This window comes from Aphelocoma coerulescens, assembly GCF_041296385.1.
Source record: "Aphelocoma coerulescens isolate FSJ_1873_10779 chromosome Z unlocalized genomic scaffold, UR_Acoe_1.0 ChrZ, whole genome shotgun sequence".
NCBI lineage: Eukaryota > Metazoa > Chordata > Aves > Passeriformes > Corvidae > Aphelocoma > Aphelocoma coerulescens.
This window is the reverse complement of record NW_027184085.1, coordinates 33,962,822-33,983,661: the sequence shown is the minus strand read 5'-3', so window position 1 is coordinate 33,983,661 and position 20,840 is coordinate 33,962,822. Positions and strand designations below refer to the sequence as shown.

At 38.0% G+C, this 20,840-nt stretch overlaps 1 protein-coding gene across 1 annotated transcript in view; it reads left to right on the top strand.

Moving 5' to 3' along the window:
* SLC24A2 (solute carrier family 24 member 2) overlaps positions 1-20,840 on the top strand; it is a 108,069-nt gene that overhangs the window by 64,477 nt on the left and 22,752 nt on the right. Inside the window, exons 5-7 of the mRNA XM_069001578.1 lie at positions 9,689-9,739; positions 16,951-17,046; positions 18,659-18,744. Of these exons, the coding sequence (XP_068857679.1) occupies positions 9,689-9,739; positions 16,951-17,046; positions 18,659-18,744 (233 nt within the window). The remainder of the gene's footprint in view (positions 1-9,688; positions 9,740-16,950; positions 17,047-18,658; positions 18,745-20,840) is intronic.

The window sequence follows — 20,840 nt, the reverse complement described above, 5'->3', positions numbered from 1 at the left end:
CAATTAGGCTAACCTTCAAACTGTAGTGTCAAGTCAGGCAGATACTCATACTCTCTTCATGCATCTAGTTTTCACAAAATTGATGTGGTTTTCTTCATGTAGATTGAAAGGGACTTCTTGCATTACAGAATCCAGCTAGTCCAGTCCCCTGCTCAAGTAGGATCAACTCTAGCAGGTTGATTACGACAGCTTCCAGTCATAAACAAATGGAGACTCCACAGTCTTTTTGGGAGACCCATTTCAGTGTTTGCCCATCATCCCAATAGGTGTTTTTTCGTGTCTGGATGGAATTTTCTGGTTTTGAGTTTGTGTGCATTGGCTCTTCCCCTGTCATTGGGCACTTCTGAGGGAAGTGTTACTCCCTTTTGTTCTTTTGTCCCATCAGGTGCTTATACACATGGATAAAATGTCCCTGAACCTTCTTTCCTCCAGGCTGAACAGTCCTAGCTCTCTCAGGCTCTCCTCTTATGAGAGATGCTCCAGTGCCCTCATGATCTTTGTGGCCCAGTGCTGGACTTGTTCTGGTATGTCTACAACTGTCCTGTACTGGTGGGGCCAGGACTAGTCCCAGCACCCAGATATGTCTCATGAGCTCTGGTGGAAGGACAGTATCATGTCCTTGACCTGGTGGCAGTGCTTTCTGTAGTGGAGCACCCAAAGGGTGCTGTTGGTCACCTTTGCTGCAGTGGCACTTTTCTAGCTTTCAGTGGCATGACTCTCCGCACAGTCATTAGCAAGAAGAAAGCATTTTCCTGGGGGAGGTTTCAAACAGCCAAATGAGACAGGGGAAGCAATGAGACACATCATTCTCCAGCAAGGTCTTCTTTCACCTTCCTCTATGTTTCGACTACAGTAGAGACCACCAAAATTATGTTCCTAATTTAGATATCTGAGGTTCCATGACAATGTAGATGAGATGAGTTTATTAAAAGTATCTTGGACATCAAACACCCCACACTGCCGGAGTCAGCAACAGTATAGATAGAGTAGAAATATATATGGGTTATATGCAGCTAAAAGCAGGCCTATTTAAATAGGCAGGGACAGTATTTTAGATAGCTCAGTTCATACGTGTCAGAAAGAGAGAGGGAGAGAGAGAGAAATGATAGAGCTGTTTCCCCCAGTACTACTTAGGACATCAAAGCCAAGAATGGATAGCAGTTGTATTTACAAACTTCCATGTAACACTCAGAAGATATGAATGTCACTGTAACAACTGTGGAACGTGAGCTGTCTATAAAAATTTCTGATTTTGGCATAGAGAAAAACAGTGTCTTGGGCTAGTGAAGAGAATTCTATTATGAGGTTTTGGTTCAGCAGATTTTTTTATATGTCAATCATAAATATATGTTGACAATGAAAGAAACAGACTTTTGAAGTCTGAATTATTTTACTGAGTGGATCTATTTAGCTTACATACAGGAACCAATTCATTCTTGTCATACTTTGGGCATGTTGGTCTTGCTTTTTCTAGATGAACAGAGGCTGCACTTCCATGACTATAGGGTGAGTGGGCTTGCAACTTTTATCCTACCCACAGATACTAAAAATTGGCTATGTTTTTGTTACACATAACTTTGTGGGCAAAGAAAGCCTTGCAGATTTCTCTCAGAATGGGCAGTTCGGTGGGAAAATGTAGCTCTTTGTTATGATGCTCTCTGCTTATCTTCAGAGGTTCCCAAAATTCAGAGAGAAGGCACAACTCCTTGCATTAGGTTCATTGAGATTTCTAGTTACATAAAATTGAAGCATAGGTCTCCCTTTAAAATCAGTATTGATCTTTGTGGGTGGAAAAATTTAAATACTAGAAGTTTTCTGATGCCTTTTTAATTTAGTTTGGAATCTGAAATCTAATCCTTGTGGTTGTTTTGTTGTCAGTTTTCACAACAATTTATTTCTGCATGCTGTGTTTTGTTGTTTTAACTATAACCTATTCAAGCTGTTCACTGCAGGCAGAATTCTTGTTTCTCTTCTCCATAATATTTTCCAGTGATGCCCTGTTCTTCAGATAGCATATTCTTCTTGGGATTCCCTACAGAGAATGCAGGGAAGACATGAATATTTAAACACTAGCATGATCCCAGCGCAGGGTACAGCTGTCCTGACTATGTATTTACATGCCTAATGGCTTTAGCTTCACTATAAGTTTCTTCCTAACTCAAAGCTTCTTTGTTAAAAACATCAACAACAAAGAACGTAAACAATTTATAGACCTGTCCAGGCCAGGGAATCGTAGTGGCTGTGAGGGGCTTTCCATTGAAGCTGAAAATGGGATATTTCCTTTAGTGCAGTTTGCACATGATAGATGACTTAATCCTCCACAGATTGGTTGGATTTTATGACTGGCTAGTGAAAGGAGGGCATGCTGTCCTTCTGTTATTCTCTTAGGATATGCTGGAAAGCAAACCAGCTTAAATTTATTCATTGGAGTTGAGATTTCCAGTACTCTACAGTGCTTGGCCCAACAGACACTGGAGGAAATCCTCATCCCACAAGAATCAGTGGTTGAACTCCCAACATCATCAGAATGATGAGGTTTTCACTTCTACACCTTGGAATTCCTATTTTCATGAATATTTGAAAATTATTTGAAGGTAAATACCATCTTTAAAGGAACTCTGTTTGATCCAGGCTGAGTCAATTCTGTTGTGTTGGTTGTCTTTCAGTGTTAGTACATTCTAGAGAATGTTTGGCTCTTCTTCAAGAGTTTGATGGCAGATGTCACAAAGATATCTTAAGAGTGAAGAAGAAACAAAGCTCTCATGAGCAAACAACTTCATGCTTTTCTTTAATTTAAGAAAAATAAAATCACCTAAAAATATCAAAATCTGGGCCTGACATACAATAGTAATTTAATTTACTTTCTGCTCCATTGCATATATCATTGATCATCCCTTAAAAATACCTGCTCTTCAGCCCATACAGTTAAAACCCTGACAAATTTCCTTTTGTCACCACAAGAAGATTTGTTAGATGGTAAGGACTGAAAACACTGCATTTTCACTCTTAATTTTAGATGTTGCACTAAGAGCAAAGTAATAGGTAGATCTAGCTTATCATTATCTTAAGCTGCCCAGAACTCTACTGATACAATTGTATAAATTTTTAGTTATATTTCTATTCACACTCCAACTTGATAAAATTGCAATAAACCAGTTATATAAAAGCAGACAACTCTAAAATTATTTTCAGGGTAAAACCACCTAGAGTAAAAAACAGGGCAAGGACACATAAGGAGAGAGAACAGGAATAGAAGGCTTGCAATTTAAAGAGAAGATGAAAGGTGACCACGTGTTATTAGAGCTCAGATGCGCAAAGTAGTAAATAATTTAGTTACTCCCAATGTGCTGCCCAATAGCCAAGTACCTGAAAGACTTCATTTATATTATTTTGTTAATTTGTTTAGGAGTGTTAAAAAAGCAGTACTCATAGTAATAGAAGCAAAAAACATACAATTCTGAAATTCAGTGTAATTTTTTACTGTATTAGTTAGATCCAAAAGGGGTCTTTTTGTATTTTCCACAGAAACAGCTCAGTGGCAAAGCCTCCATTTTTGAAGAACTGGCAGCTGGAAGGCCCACAAGTAAAAATGTAGGGTACAACATCTGATTACCTGGTTGTAGTAGGAGAATAAGTATTTTGCTTTTTAAAAGAATGATTAGTTTTCTCTCCTCTGCATTCTGCAATGATATGACATACAAACTCCCTCAGCAGTGGCAGTCTATCTCAGATGGGATATAATTACTCAGTAAGAAAGTTAAGAGGTTTATGAAGCTCATAAATGGTAGGAGTCAGAATAAGATGAGATTCACGGAAAAAAAAAATTCAAATAATTCTTCCTTTTTAGAATTCACAGTTCCTGAAAGCCTTCAGTTGGTGGGATTTTTGTATTTTGCCTCAAAGAGTGTATGTACAAAGGCATTATCTTTTATTAAAGGTCTGTTAGAGGTTAGGACTCTAATTTTAAACCTGCAATGTTAATCTTCACTAGATCTTTCACAAGTTCTTAGCATCAAGAGATCTTTGTTCCTAATCTAACATCATTGCTGAAACCAAATCAAATTTTGATTCTAATTTAGTTTGGATAGTCACTACAACTTATCTAGAACAGCTCTTAAAGTGGCTTCCTTTTTCTGTTTATGGATGAGACTCTGATCATCTTATTGAATTTTCTCAAGACCATGACATCTAGAAGAAAAAACAGTAAAGACATCCTTGTCCTCCTTGTTGTTATAATATGAATTCTTCCAATTCCTTTGGCCAATTTTTTGGCCTTCTTTTTAAAAAATGCAGATAAAAAAAGGACATCCTGTTGAGCATGATCGCAATAATAACTGTAAATCAGAGGTCTTATCAAAAAGTTGGGAAGGGGAAGAGTGGGTTTCCGAAATAATGTCTTGATTACCAGGAATTTGCTAACTTTCAGAATTATGTGTACAACCTCTCACACAGAAATTCTCCTCTGTCTCCAATACTCAGGCTTTATAAGTTTAGAATTTTTCATAATTATTTACTTACTCTTGAGTTCTTCTCTACATGCATGTTCTCAATTTAATTACCAGTTTTGAGCCCTTACTTTCTCATTTCACATCTCTCCTATGTTTTGTGTGTTCAACCTTTCCATATTTTGAATTTATGAGTATGAAAACTCAGGAAAAATGTGTGCTTTCCATCTGCTTTTTCCAGAATGCCTCAAAATTTCTTTTAAGCCAAGCTCCCACTGATATGGGTAAAGGATTGAGCCTTGACACCTTCATGACTGTAGAAGTCAAACAAAAGGAGTGTCTAATAAATCCAATGGTGGAATGGAATTGTTCTAAAACATTACAGGATTGCCATTGGTAATTTCTCTTTAGCAGTTTAGTGTTAAATAATAGATATATCAACCTTGAAGCTTTTAATTAACTTGGAGGAGTGTGACATGAATTCTCATACAAATACTTTTTTTATGCAAAGTGAAAGTCTCATGCTTGTTTGCTTGTTGAAGAAATCCACAATTAGTTTCTTTCATTTGAGAGTCTGACTTTACATTTTTCATGAAGGAATACATACTTCTAGGTAATGCAGGTTGCTGTCTCTAAAATAGCTGTATGGCTTAGAAGTAGTTTGAAAAACTCTGAGACAGGCTCATTTCTGACCTTACTAGGGACAGCTGCAGTCTGTATCTGAGATCTTAGTCCCAGGAGAATGAAGAGAAATATTGGCTCTGCTTTTCTTCTGTGGCAGCCTGGGGCTATACATTTAAAAGACAGAAATGAGTACTTCATCACAGACAGTATGTATACTTAGTGAGTGTAAAATTAACTGAGTTATTAGCTATCTTATTTAATAGAATCATGGAATAGTTTGGTTGGAATGGACTTTAAAAGATCATCTATTACAACCTCCCTGCAGTGAGCAGGGACATCTTCAACCAGATCAGGTTGCTCAGAGCCCTGTCCATCCTGACCTGTAATGTGTCCAGGCATGGGGCATTTACCACCTCTCTCTGTTGTTTCAACATCCTCCATATAAAAAATATCTTCCTTATGTCTAGTGTGAGTCTACTTTCTTTCTACTGCAGCAAGTCCTACTAAAAGTTTGTCCCCATCTTTTTTGCAGCTCCCCTTTAAATAACAGGCTGATTTTTGGTCTTCTCAGGGCCTTTTCTTCTATGGGCTGAACAACCCAAATGTTCTGTCTTCATCTGAGAGGTACTCCATCTCTCTGATCAACTTGGTGGCCTCCTCTGGACTCACTCCAACAGGTCCATGTCCCCCTGTGCTGGGGACCCCAGAGCTGGATGCAGCACTGCAGGTGGGGTCTCACCAGAGCAGAGCAGAGGGGCAGAATCCCCTCCCTGGCCCTGCTGCCCACCCTGCTTTGGATGCAGCCCAGGACACATTTGGCTTTCTGAGCTGTGAGTGCTCATTGCTGGGTCACGTGCAGCCTCTCCTCCCCCAGCACCCCCAAGTCCTTCTCAGCAGGGCTGCTCCTGATCTGTCCATCCCCCACCCTGTGTTGACACCAGAGATTGCCCCAACCTGGGTGCAGTGCCTTGCACTTGATCTTGTTAAACCTCATGAAATTCCCATTCCCATTTGTTCAGGTCCCTCTGAATGACATCCTGTCCTTCGGATGTGGCAACTACATCACTTAGCTTGGTGTTGTCTTCAAACTTTCTGAGGATGACTTGGTCTCCCCTGTCTACACAGTTGATGAAAATATTAACTAAGACTGATCTCAGAGGGACACCACTCATCACCACATCTATCAGTGGTCAACTCTGAGCTGTTGACCACTACTCTCTGGATGCAACCATCCAGTCAATTTCTTTTCCACTGAACAGATCGATCTCTCTCCAATTCAGAGAGAGGGAGGGAGCATGATGAGATCTTACAGAAATCCAGATAAATGACATCTGTAACTCTTCCCTTGTTTACAGATGTAGTCACTCCATCACAGAAGGTCACTAAGTTGTTCAGGCAGGACTTTCTCTTGGTGAAGTCATGCTGGGTGTCTTGAATGTCATTTGAAATCACAAATAATGTAGCCCCATTAACTAACAACATTTTTCTTTCTGTTTGCTTTGATGTGGTGTGACACCTACAAACACAGTAGAGAGCAGTAGGTAGTAAGACAAATGTTGTTGTAATCCTTCAGGAATGTCAGACGGGATTACCAGGAACCTTCTGTTCTCTTCTGGTGTAAAAATATGCAGAAGGAAACAAATTAATTCAGTGACTCCGTAGCTGTTGGGGATCAGCTGTTAAGCTGCATCTCTGCATCCTCTTTGTTTCATGAGACCAGCAGGGATGCAGGTACTGGCTGTCATCCAGTCTGTCTGCTATGACCTCACCATGGGAATTGCATAGCCTGTTCACAAAAATGGAATTGTCAGATTTTAATTGTGTTGGATTTGGGGATAATTTTTCAAGTACCCTTTTCAATTTCATTGCAAACAAATTTACTTCAAAAGCTGTTAAATTTTTCCAATACAATTTTTTTTTCCAAAAAGTACTTAATTTTCTGTTTACTTACAGTCATATGGAACAGAATATGTCTTAGTATAAAGGAGAACTTAGAAACAAAGAGTGTTTAGCCCAAATTTCACAGCAGAAGCTAGTACAATGTATTGGAGGCTGACTGTACAGAGGCAGATCTGTCATGCTGCCAAGCAGCACTGTTCTAAGTAATCTCGAAACCCTCAAAAATAATTCATGTGAATACATGCAGCTGATGTTTTCTGAGATCATTGTTGTGCATTGCAGTCAGTGGCCTGATGATTGTATAAAATGTTCCACTCTGGGTATAGGACTATAAGCTTTGGAGAACATAATCGCACCAACAAGATTAGTTTTCCTGGAAATAATTTTGCTAACTGCAAGAATTAACCTAGTTTAATCCTTGGTGTGTTGAATTGCTGAAGTGCCCAGAACATGATTATCATCAGCATCATGCACTGTCATGCATCACCTTGTTCCTCTTCTTTTTTGGTCTCTGTAAGGTCAGATCGACCCTTTTTTCTTTCCTGTTTGGCTTTTATCTCTCACTTCAGACAGGAAGCAAATAGATTTAAATAGGATTGCCAGTGTGTGAAATGTCCTGCCTTTCTCTGACCCTTTTAATTTCTTTTTGAGATTCAGAATTCACAGTTGTTGGTTTCCTCTGAAATCTCTTCTGCTTCATCTGCTAAGTCATGCTATTCTGTTAATTCTGAAGTTTGCTGCTGTGGTGCAATGCTCTTCTCACCTTCATTTATGCAACTCCTCTCTGGCAACATTTTGCTCTCCATGTGCCTCCATTTCTTTATTTACTCTTAGACTCCTTTTGGCGGATTCCTTCTGGCATATGTGTTCCTGTCCTGTCCTCAGTCTCCAGTGAGTGCCTCAGCCCAGGTTCTAGCAAAGCAGACCTCAGACACATGAAGGCAGAGATCAGTGAGAATAAGTATAAGCAAAGGTGCTGCCCATAGAATCAGCAAATACTGAGCCCTAATTAAACAGGGCAAGTTCCAAATGCTTTATGTAGGGAAGTCCATATTGAAGTTACTGGGAGCTCTTTCCAGGTAAGGAAATTAAATCTTTAGGACATAAAATCAAGATGGTAGGGTTAAAATCAGGATGTCTTATATGTACTAGCAGCTACAAAGATTTTGTTGCAAGACTAATGTTCTCAGGAACATTTTTACAAAACAGTATATACATTTCTATATTGCTGTAAAACAATATATTAAATTCTGTCTTTAAATTACAGTTTTCTTTGCTTTAAGAGAGACTTAATGTTCTATTCTATTGGGCATGCTTATGGGAAAGTAAGACACTGCATTATGCAAACAAAAGTATATGAATATTTGTAAGTTTTTTGAACATATGGCTATGAAAAATCATTGTAATCCAATCATCCTTACTAAAAAAAGAAAGATAATATCCTGTGTTTTTTAGTTACATGGCATAAGGCATTCTCTCTGCAAATGATGTAAGATGCCTTATAAAAAAAAAAAGAAAAAATCCCCTGATCTCTCAAAGTGTCAGATTTGATATTATCACAGTATTTTACAGTTAATGAGTAATAGCCAGGCCTCTACTGAAATTCACCTTTGTGAAAAATTGTTGAAAAATCATGGTGCATCAGCAAAAACCAAAATAATTGAAATCACTTGTACATTCAATTCCTTAATCTGTTTCATAAATATGTAGAGAGAATATTTGCAAAGAGCACCACTAAACTGTTAAGTATCCATTTTTTAATGTTTACACTCTGTCAAAGGTTGGATGCTTAGAAACTCAGTTGTAAAACTACATAAAAATGATGAGTGAAGTAATCCACAAATTCCTCAGCCAGATCATTTACAAAGTCCTCATTGAGCCTAATTTTTCATTGTCCTGTTTTGTGGGCTTACATTAATTATTGTATTTATACATACAATAACATATATGCCAAATTTCAAGAAAAAGCACTTCAAGAAAAGGAGTGTAAAGCCACATCTGGAGTAAAAAGTTGATTTCATGCAAGATTGTATCACACAAAAACAAATAATAGTAGCCCTAAAGACCTGGAGACCTCTGCGTTCCATTCTTTTTTTCTGCCCTGATAGAATATAGTAATGCAATATATTCAGATAAATTTGATTATTTAATTAATTTAGGTCTCATATCACCTGATGAACCAAGTAACTTTTTTCTGATTTCACAAGTGACAAGAGAGTGGTTGAGTAACCCCTCTAAAGTGAGTCAACATCAGCACTGGTATCAAAACAGTGTTTGGGAGACAGCATTATGAACAGTTCCTAAAATTATGTGTTTAGAGACTTTTTTGTTTTATTTGGATACAGTAGTATTTGAATGTCTGACCTGGAGAATGGTAAAAGAGCTTACTTTGCAAGATTACTGCTGTTTAGGTACTCTCAAGGTTTATTATGTTTTCCCAAGTGTAAAGGCACCAAATCAGCAAGAAGCTTGAAAAGGCTAAAATTTAGATTTTAGTGCTTCTCCTACATCTCACTTTAGGAAGTTTAACACTTTAGCTAAAGTCCATGACTTGTGAAATTCTCGGGGGAAAGCAGTGCCATTTCTGTAATCTGTGTTTCATTGTCCTGCAAAATGTTTTGCATAATCACTGTTCCAGTTTATGAAGCACATGCAAAAACGTACATTTCTTGAGTGTCTGCTGGTTCCTTATCTCTGTGTCTTTTACTGTGATGTTATAGAGCTTGGATCATATGGAAACCTAAAATATTATGACACAATGACTGAAGAAGGTAAGAAATACTTTAGAATTGTTTGTATCAGCTTTTTTTGAAGCCCTTTGAGTGCCTTTTATGTGTTTACATTTTCTTTTGTTTTTCTTGGTCCTATTTTCATTTTCTCCATTTTTTAATAACTCCTTTTTGCATGTCTTTATTGATGGCTCAATCAGTTATGACTCTTTTTTCAAGTTCTTGTTTTCAGCATTTCAGTTCTGCTATTTCAGATAAGGAAATACAATGGGATGCTTTTAGCAAAGAACATATATGCAAAACCATACTTGCAAATTATATGGCACAGTATAGGATAGATTGTGGATGCTTATTTGATGCTATGTTTTACCACGAATTCAAGAAGAGGAATTAATTTATGGATTTTCAAATCACTCAGAACAATTGCTAAGTGACTTCAGTTTACTGTATTATTTAAAAGTAATGAATAACCTTTAAAAACTAGGCATGTTTATTCCTGGAATATTAATTGTATGCTTGATTGCAATGCAAAAAATTTGCAGTTTGAAATCCTTGTTCTAGCAATACAAGAAGGAAGTAATTAGGGCCTGAATCAGGGCTCAGTGAAATCTCAGGAAATTTTTCTGCTGATTCAAAAGCATTGCAGTTCTATCATACTAATTCAGGAAAGCAGTTAACTGTGTACTAAATTTCCAACACATGCTTTTAGTCCCAGTGCGGTCAGTGTTTCTACAATTTGGAATTATCCCTGAACTGAGACCCGATTGTCTGTAGGATCAAGGCCTCTTGTCCAGCCCTCTGATTAGAATGCCAGACAGATGTTTTCATTATGTTAAGTCTAGAAATTAGCGGCATGTTTGGGGATGGGGAAAATCTTGAGGCCTCTAGAAAACTTAGGCACCCATTCCTATTTGTTTTTAATCTTGGGAATACCCAAGGCAAATAAGGCAAATACCTTAACTCTCTGTTTTTAAAAACACAGTGCTTTCTAGTGTCAAGTAATCTTGAAGACCCTGAGAGAATCTTCATTACATGACTTACTTATGATCATTCCTCAGGGTGGATGGGAAGTGATAATGTCTATTTCCCTCTTTCTGTATGTGCTGCTGATACACCAATATAACCATCTGGTCCTGGGGCTGGCTATGGGAGATGGTTCCATAAACCTTGGCGCCAGGTGTAGGAAGATGCTGTTTTCATCTGTAGCAGGCCTGAGCTTGTAGAATGGTTCTGCCTCACTGCCTCCATTACCCAGATCATGCATCTGGTTCACAGAGGTAACACTGATAAAGAAAAGATGTCTGAAAGCAGATTTTAACAAACGGTGGTGTCTATGTTGCTTAAATACACCTTTCAAGCGTCTGTAAGGAGCCATTAACCTGAGCCACTCAGATACGGCTACCAGAGGTAAAGCTTTTGCAGTATATCTTACATGAGTCTTCATTACAGTCAAGATACAAAGGTAATTTCTCATTGTAGCTTTAAACGTGGGTATGTTAAGGTTTTTATTTTTTATGGTGAAGTATTAAATCTACTATTTCAAAAGTAGCCTTCTGAAATACATTAGTACTCTATTGACAACTAATGTAGTCATTTGTAGGGAAATACCTGTTGCAGTATGATACATACATATATATGTATATTATTACTGTGCCTATGCAGAAGTAATGCTGTTAATATTCAGTGTCATCTCAGAATGCACTTCTCATGAATAAATAATTCAGGACCATACTGCAGCAACAGGAAAAATCCAGTAGCAGAAACAAAAAGGAAGCTCTTTGTTTTTAGAAACACTGACAAGAGTCTATGATGCCGTTTACCTTCTCAGATACAACTATCATCATCATTTTCACTTGTCTTTCACAAAGCAAGTAATGAGTAGTGTGTCCCAGAAGTTGTATTTTGATCAAAGTGTACTATATTTTCAGCTTTCTGTTTGGATTTTCATTGCTATCACTCTGCATCACACTCACTTGCATTACCCATTTTCTTCTTTCTCTTCCTTTTTTTGTCTGAGGTTTTTGTACCTTTTACACAACAGCTTAGTCGCAGGAACACATAAATCCACTCACAAATCCATTGATTTTTTTTTCTGATAAAGTACATCCTTATGTGCAGACCCTCAAGCCTAGAGTGGAGATAGGCAATATTCTTTCAGCCCTCCAGTGAAGAAACTCAAGTGCATTTATTCTTCCTGCTTCATCAGAACAATCAGGGATGAGAATTAATGGTTAAGCTATAATACACAGATTCAGAATAATGGCCAGAGAGCCATTGTGCTCCATATATTAGAAACTGATTTCTGTTGTTTTGATTGTTCCTCTTTGGTCTGAAAGTGACTTTAAATTAATTTTAGATTAATCAGGCCCAACCTATAGAGTAAACATGCCCTGTAAGATGAGAAGAGACCCTCACAGTAACCTTGTGCTCCACCAATAGCCTACAACACAACAAAATTGCATGTGTTCTCATTTGATACTTCTGCGTGATCTTAAAGGAGAAGGCATGTAAGGTAGATTCCTGGAACTGCTCAGTAGTGACTCACTAGTTCCGTTCCACTGCAGGCCATCAGCAGAATTAGTAAGTACAGTTCAAAGTGCTCAACAGCCACAGATTTGACATGTTCAGATTCATGAAAGCTTGGCTATAGCTACATAGATGGAGTAATTTTCCTTTGATCACAGACAGAAAATTAAGCAAGTGGTAGAGTCTTGAATTTTTTAAATGAGTGAATTCCTGAGGAACTGTTTTCATATCAAATGAGAGATTTTTCTGACCTAGGGAGCCTGTAGTCTGCAATTTAGTTTGTAGTTAAAGGACTGGCTTTTTAATATATCCTTTATCAGGAGGAGAATCTCTGCCAACTGATGCCAGCTGGAGTTCCTCATACAGATCAAGGCATATCTACATTATGCAATACTGATTTGTTTCTATCTATTCAAATAAAACCAATTTAGTTTTAAGCTACCTGCTTTGGTAATCATCTGTCCTTGATCACTCTTCCTTCTACCTCATTCTTTGCAAACTAAAATGAGCTGCAAAATCCATTGGAGTTTAGTGAACCTAGATTAACTAAGAATTTTCTATAGCGATCTGTCCTATTTTATGTCCATGGAATCGTGCATTCTCATTTACCTAAACTCTCATTATACCAGCTGCTGTGAAAATTTCTGTTACATAGTCAAATCATAGTACATGGGACTGTTACAGAGGAAACATAGGCACCTACCTTGTAGAAATAAGAACAGTAACATAAGATTTCTATGCTTTATTTTAGTGAGCCCACTTAAGGATAAAAAAAAAGACTTGAGAGAAGATCTGTGCCTAAGATTGAACTTAGTGGCTTTCTGAAAATTGGAATTACTTAGATATATCCTCATATGGTCCTTTTTCTTGGTGGCTCTGTGCTTCCCTTTCAGTGAACAAGTTTTGATTTGGTTTAAGGAAGAAAAATGGCAGAGAAAGGGAGGGAGGGAGGGAGGGGGCATTGCTCTGCTGTCTTTTTACATCTCGCTGTGTTTTTACCTCTCACTGTCTTCATGCAGGCTTTTGTCAGTTTCATGTTTTTGATAGTTAATAATGTATTTTAATAATTTCCTTGCACTTTTGCTACCTACATTGAGTGAATCTAATGGAAGGTAATGATATAAAACAGTGTAAACTGAACCATGCATCTACTGAGAAATAAAACAAAACAACTTTCCATTTCAAATGTTGATTTTAACTTCCATGACAGTGACTTGTAACTGTGGAACAGTCTCCTGAATGGAATGGTGTAACTTAAAATTGTTAAAAAGTCAGTGTTAGAAAGTCTTTCTAAAGATGGTGGGAGGTTTTTGTAAATGTGAAAAAAATAGAGGACACATGCAATTAAGCTAATCTAAACCAGTGTGAATCTCTGTGAAGACATTTTCTTTTCAGTTCAATAATGGCCATGTTTCTCTGTTAAGAAAACCTACACAGTTTCACAGAATATCAAATGAAATACTAGAATAACCTTAAATTCTTGATAATTTTAATTAACCTCTAAAACTGAATGTTTAATTGAAAGGTCCTACACCATCTTGGAGTAGGTGGAGACATGGGTGGCTCCACAGATATTTTTCAGAAAATGTCTCAGCTGCATTATTTTCATTGCTTGCATAAAATGCGTTTGTATATATGTGGCACCACAAGCTGAATTCTCAAACATGTAAAGCTGAGTTGGAGCCTGAAAGCCAGCACAACCCTTTAGCAAACTGAAATTATATCAGGCACCTTTTAATATCTACATATTCTTCTGGATAAGCATTTTTAAATGGCCCTACTCTTTCAAAAAAAGTTAGGAACCGCCATGGCTCAGCATTTTGGGTTAAAATATTTGGAGATATAATTTGCATTTTTTCTGTTTTTTTCTCTTTTATCTGCTATCCTAAAAAAATTCTGTTCTTTCTCTCACTCTCTCTTTCTTTAAGTCTTTGTTACTTCTTCCCTTCTAACTGCAATCTCTACCTCTTATCCTGTGCAGTGAAATAATGAGATGCCAGGTTATTTATGCTTGTGTTTCATGCTTAAATGCTATTCTACAGGCATTTTACTCTGGGTGCCAAAAAAGATAATATTTGCAAAATATTGTGAATTGCTAATTTTGATTTTTTTTTTTTTGAACATGACGTGTTTGTGAAAAGATAGGGACTGCAGAAAGGGCAGTACTGCTTATTAAATATTTGTGGTATTCCAAGTGGTTTGCTGTTGAGAAATTAGTTCTACTTCCCAGCAAATGATAGCTGCTAGTCCCTGTGAACTGCTCATATGCTTCTTCACATACAAAAGTGTGGGTACCGGGGTTTTAAGGAGGGATAAGAGGATTTCTTTCCTAACTAATGATTTATCCTTGTGTGGTTGGAATTTCTCCAAGATTTTAGCTTGGAAGTGACTGTTATCCAAATAACTGAATTAATTAATTATTTATTTCATTTACTTTCCGCTGTTTATCTTTTATATAATTCCATTGAAATATCTTCTGGTCTTAAGCCTGTGCTGGTTTTGCTGCAGGGACAACAACAGTTTTAAGTGGAATTTTTTTAATGGAGATGAAGAATTAAAAGAGCTACAGGCCCTGTATCATAGTAGTAGTCTTAATTAGAGATGTACAATAGACACCAGTTAAACTTTAAAAAAATATTTTAGAAGACTAGAAGTGCAACAGCAATCAGGACAACAATAAAGGCAGATACATCAACTTTTTGCACAACATAGGCTGTCATTATGTGTCCAAAGAGTCCTTACATAGAAATATCAATCAAGGCAGAGAAAGGATTCATTTCACTTCATATTTGACATCTTTGACATTGCCTAGTTTAAACATAGCATTTGGACACAGTGGTCAATAAAGAGTGACAGAACCCTGGACCTCTGTAGAGTGTGTTGCCCTAGAGAGAGTGTAGAGGTTGAGCTGCATGGTTAACTTCATGGGACACAAAAATTACAGCCTAGCAGGTTTAGAAGAAAATTTACCTTTAAGAATCTGATATGAAAATCATATATTCTGGAGATTTCTTCTTCCCCTTCTGAATCACAGAGTATGCTGAGTTGGAAGGTACCCATAAGGATCAAGTCCAGCTCCTGGCCCTGCACAAGATATCTCTAAGAATCACATGCCTGAGAGCACTGTCCAAACACTTTTTGAACTCTGTCAGGCTGGTGCTGTGACCACTGCCCTGGGAAGCTGTTCCAGTGCTCAACCACCCTTGGGGTGAAAAACCTTTTCCTGACATCCAACCTAAACCTCATCTGACACAGCTTCAGGCCATTCCCTCAGGTCCTTTCACTGGTCGCCACAGAGAAGAGATCAGTGCCTGCCCCTCCTCTTCTCCTCACGAGGAAGCTGGAGACTGCAATGAAGGCTCCCTTCAGTCTCCTCCAGGCTGGACAGACCTCAGCCATTCCTCATATGGCTTCCCCTCAAGGCCCTTCATCATCCTCATTAACCTCGTTTGGACACTCTCTAACAATTTAATGTCTTTCTCATATTGCAGTGCCCAAAACTGCCCCCAGTGCTCGAGGTGAGGCCACCCCAGTGCAGAGCAGAGTGGGACAATCCCCTCCCTTGCCAGGCTGGTGATGCTGTGCCTGATGCACCCCAGGACATGGCTGGCCATCTTGGCTGCCAGGGTACTGCTGATTCATGTTCAACTTGCCACTGACCAGGACCCCCAGGTCCCTTTCCATGGCACTGCTCTCCAGAACTTATTTCCCAGTCTGTCCATACATCCAGGGTTGCCCCATCCCAGGTGCAGATTCCAGCACTTTCCCTTGTCGAACTTCACATGGTTGGTGGTTGCCCAGCCCCCTGATTTGTGGAGGTCTCTCTGCAGGCCCTCCCTGCCCTCAAGGGAGCCAACAGCTCCTCCCAGTTTTGTATCATCTGTGAACTTGCTCAGTATCCCTTCCAGTCCTGCATCCAAGTAACTTAGGAAGATGTTGAAGAGCACAGGGCTGAGGATGGAGCCCTGTGGAACCCCACCAGTGACAGGTCTCCAGTCTGATGTCACCCCATTCATTGTAACCCCTTGTGCCTGACTGAGCCAGTTGCTCGCCCATCACGTGATGTGTTTATCCAGCTGTGGGCTGGACATTGCCTTGTCATAAAAGGAAGTCAGGTTTGATAAGGAGGACTTTCCCCTCATGCCATGCTGGCCGTGAGCAGTGACTGTGTTGTCTTTCAGGTGTTTTTCAATAACTCCCAGAATAATCTTCTTGATAATTTTCCAAGCATTGAAGTGAGTAGAAATCACAGACACGTAGATGAGTCCAAAGTGACAAAGCTAACCACACTCACTGTAATGCAATATATGTGTTAATATAAAATTCTATTCTACTGTACTACTAATTGGGAACTGAAACTGTGTTTGTTTATGATATCTTTATTAATCTGTATTCATCTTCTGCTTCAGCTGAAATCTTACACCAGCACATTTATAGGTGGGACTTTACTGACTTCTTCCGAAGAAAAATCATAGCTTTTGGTTTCAATTTCTTGGTCTATTATTTGTTGATTTCTCAAAAAAAAAATTGCATTTTTATTTCCACAAAAAAGAAAAAAAAATCCCACCCTGTATATGGGAACATGAGATAGTGTTTAATAGTGTATTTGCTGTTTGAAGAGGAATTGAAATGGATTATCAGCACTGTTCTATGGAGCCTAAGCTATGGCAAAGAAACTTTGCATCTCAAAATGGCTGCATTGTAATAATGACAATGTTTTCTTTTAGGAAAGTTCAAGGAAAGGGCCTCAATTCTGCATAATATTGCCAAAAAGAAGTGCCAGGTAGAGGACAGTGAAAGGCAGAATGGAGCTGCTAATCATGGTGAGTTCAGCATTACAGATTTATCACCTGTTCCTGGAAGTCTCTTTCACTGTTTTATTTTGTTTGAAAATTGTTAATCATTATTTTCTCCTACATCACTTATGCTATTTTAGTAAAAATACTCTGATTCTCTGTACCGAAGAGTATGAAATTTATGGATGGGACTGGAGTTGAATGCAAGAATAGAAAGCCTTCTGTCTGGTTGAAAAGAAAAAGCAAAGCTGATTTTGGTTATGTGTTGAAGTGACAGAGAGGCAAAACTTACTTGCGGTACATACGGGAAAATTTAATCAATTTATTTAAATGTTCTAGTAGAATATGCATTTTATGTGGTACCACCCTTGTCACAAAAAGCATCACCTTCCTATTTAAGATTTGATTTGTCTGTATGCTATTTGCTTGGAGTCATTTAGGCCCATCTATGCTAACTGTACAAAATTAACTTACTAGGGTTTGCCATTAAGGCAAGAATTTGTATTTTAGTTCCAAAGTTCCTATGCTAAGAGAAAATCTCTACTGTGACCTGTTTTCTCTACTTTACCTCATCATATTATCTGCATTAGAAAATCAGATACAAGTGTGTCCAGTAAAATCTGAATCATTTTATTACTTGACACTTTTTCTGACCTTGTGTTATGTTTAGATATTATTTGCTTCCAAAATCAGGCAGTTGGTTGGGACAGTCTGTTAATAAACCATAATGCTGACTGCAGGGTTAAGAGACAACACACATATACTGAAATAATTACGGATAGTCTGGCACTCTGCTGTGGCTGTGATCTCAGATTTTTAATTTAGAAGAATCTCAGGATAGCAGTAATGTAACTAGACAGCTGTATTTACTTCTGTGCACAAGAGCATACCATAAGGCATGTTGAACTTGAGTAAGGCGTTTCATACTGCTGTTCCCCATTACTTTATATTGTCCAAGGGATTTGGGGCCATTGACAACATTTATGTCCTACATACTTATAGAGGTAATTACCACTTAGAGAATTCCAAGACAGTGAAATTAAGAATAAATTTTAATAAATTTGGCATCAGAAACCAAAGGCCTAACTTTAACCCTTTAATTCCTGTGGGAGTTTAGCACAAGGACTACAGGATTCTGGTTTAAAGATCGTCCTCTATTACTGGATATTATTACACCATCTGTTTACTCTTTCCCCACATTTGTGCATGGGAGACAGCAGGATTACAGCTTGGAAGCAATTTTACTAATTTCAAGGGTTAGTGTGTTACAAAACTTAAATCACTGAATATATCCCCTCACCTGTAAATGCAACATGTTGCATTCTATAATGTCAGGGGTGAGTGCTGTATGTCACTTTTTACCTGAAGTATTGGGCTCAGTGCGTTTAGCATAAACAAAGTGCACTGAACTTAGTGCAGTGAACTTAAGTATTTCTCCAAATGCTAGCTCACTGCTTGTAAGATTTTTATTGAAAATGTGTACTAGGCAAATATTTTCTCTCTAACACAGATATTGGTTAAACTTCAGTATTTGATAATTTGCTCAGACTGTATATATGACAGCTATTTCACTAGTATATTTGTTACTTAATATTCTGATCTGTCGTTTTCCCACTCTTATCTATGGATGATGCCACAGAGAAAGGTGCAAAAGTGGAAGTTGCAGTAACACCACCAAGTGATTCAGGACCAGTGCAGAATGGAATCGCCCATAATGTTGAAGAGGTTAGTGACTTTTTTTATTCTTCTTTTTATTCTCATATTAGTAAATGTATTGCATGCTTGATAGTGCTTTTCACTGAAAGTAAACATCTTAATAGAAAGAAGCTGACAGTATGAACTGTCTGCATAATATTTAGATTTCATTTAGAACTGAATCCAGTGTACAGTTTGCCATATATAAAAGCTCTTGCCTTCTGCTCCTGCCCTTCAGTGTAAGGTAAGATGAGAGTCTGGAATCTGTTCTTTTAGGAAATGTATTTTTACTCTACAGATAAGATGCTTGCAGCCCTAAATATAGCTAATAGAAATTGCTTGTCACATTGCACAAAACCTGTTCTCTTAAGAAAACCTGTCATGATGTGCATCATGGAAGTCAAAATTCATTATAAAAGAGGACCTGTACAAAAACAACTGCATCCTGCATTCTGTTATCTTGCTTCATAAAATTTTTTTCCCACTGAGATTGTTCAGTGAAAACAATGAAGAAAAAGCAATCACATATCACAGCAGTGTCCACATGCTGTCAATTTACGTTGTAATAAAACATTTCCTAGGCTTGTTCAGAAATCAGCAAGGTCAAGAAGCTTTATAATTTGAGATAATGGTTTCAGTTTCAAGCAACTGCAGGGAAAGAAGGGAAAACTATTGCAAGAGTACATTACTCAGCAATGCCTTCCTTTCGTCTCCCTTTAGACATTTTAAATTTGCAGTGATGCAGGCTTTGGAACTTTTATTTCAGCAAGTATTAGGAAATTCTGAACAATTACTCTCATGTATTAGATGTGGGATACAGTATTTATCCTTATCCAAATGGCACAATAGAGCATAGCAGGGAGGTTTGTAACTGGTGGAGGAGTGAGTCTGCAGATTTAGCTCCATCAATCTGAGTGAAAAGATTTCAGGTGTCTGCTGTCAAAATAAAAACTAGCAGTCTCCTAACTGCATTTTGAGATGGTCCACGCTGGATTCCTCCCCAGTGGCCTTTCCAATTTTGTCTTCTTCCATTGGTAACCTGGCAGCTGTCTTAGGCTGCTTGAGTATTGATATGCTGAAACGTATTTTGTAAGTTAAAAGTGCATACTGGAATTTTTGAGAAGTTGTAATACAAATAGTCTACTCATCTATGGAAAAAATAAACAGGCTTCCATAATACTTAGGACCCTTCCCTGTCAGGATCTCTGCCAACTCTGTAGTGTGCTAGAGCCTTTCCTCAGTGTATTGCCTGGCTTTTTGTGTATAGCTTCCTTAAACACCTTCCCAAACTGTAGTATCACTCTGAAGCTAACACTGGGCTTTTCAGTTTCCTTCTGCTCTGTGTATTGACTTCATGGACACTAATAGGATTACTCTCAGTTTATAGAAGACAACAAAATTTCTGGCTACAACAGAAGCCCACACACATCGTTTCTGTGACCCTTTTCACTGATGAATATTAGAATTTGAAGAAGGGGAATTGGTCATTGCCCTCCTCCTTCTATTTAGCTTTTCCAAACTTGACCTACAAATGGTCTTGAATTTTGATCTTTTTGTAATGAAGTGTTCTCCATTGTATACTGATATAATTTGCTTCTGTTTCTAAGTAGAATTCAATCAAGTAGCTTGAAAGTTTGATTATTTTTCCTTACTCTAATGCAAAAGGAATTGCTGTAGTGTCAGAATTTGGAAAGATAGTATAAAATCGCTTCTCTCCAGTTTTCAACTTGCTTAGTCTAAAGATACAGTTTTGTGATCCGTAAGTGCTGTTTAGAAAAATCTCTTAAAAAAATTAACTATTAGTGCCTCCATATTGTGGTAATGATAATTTAGAACTGAGAAAATTAGAAACTATCAGTCTGGATGAACAAAGCTTCAAATATGCCTTTGGGGGAAAAAATGTTGTCCTAAAAACTGTGGGATGTGAAATGGATATACTCATATAGCAGGTCATCCTGGAACATCTTTGCAGTGATGATACGGAAGACCCACGTAGGGATCTAATTCTTTCTCCCCCATTGTCAATTTCTACTATGGTCTTCATGCCTTTCCCTCTTGCAAAACAAGCATAGTCAAGTTTGTGGTTTTTTGTTTTACTTTTCACTGATGCTGATTATAGTGTCTGG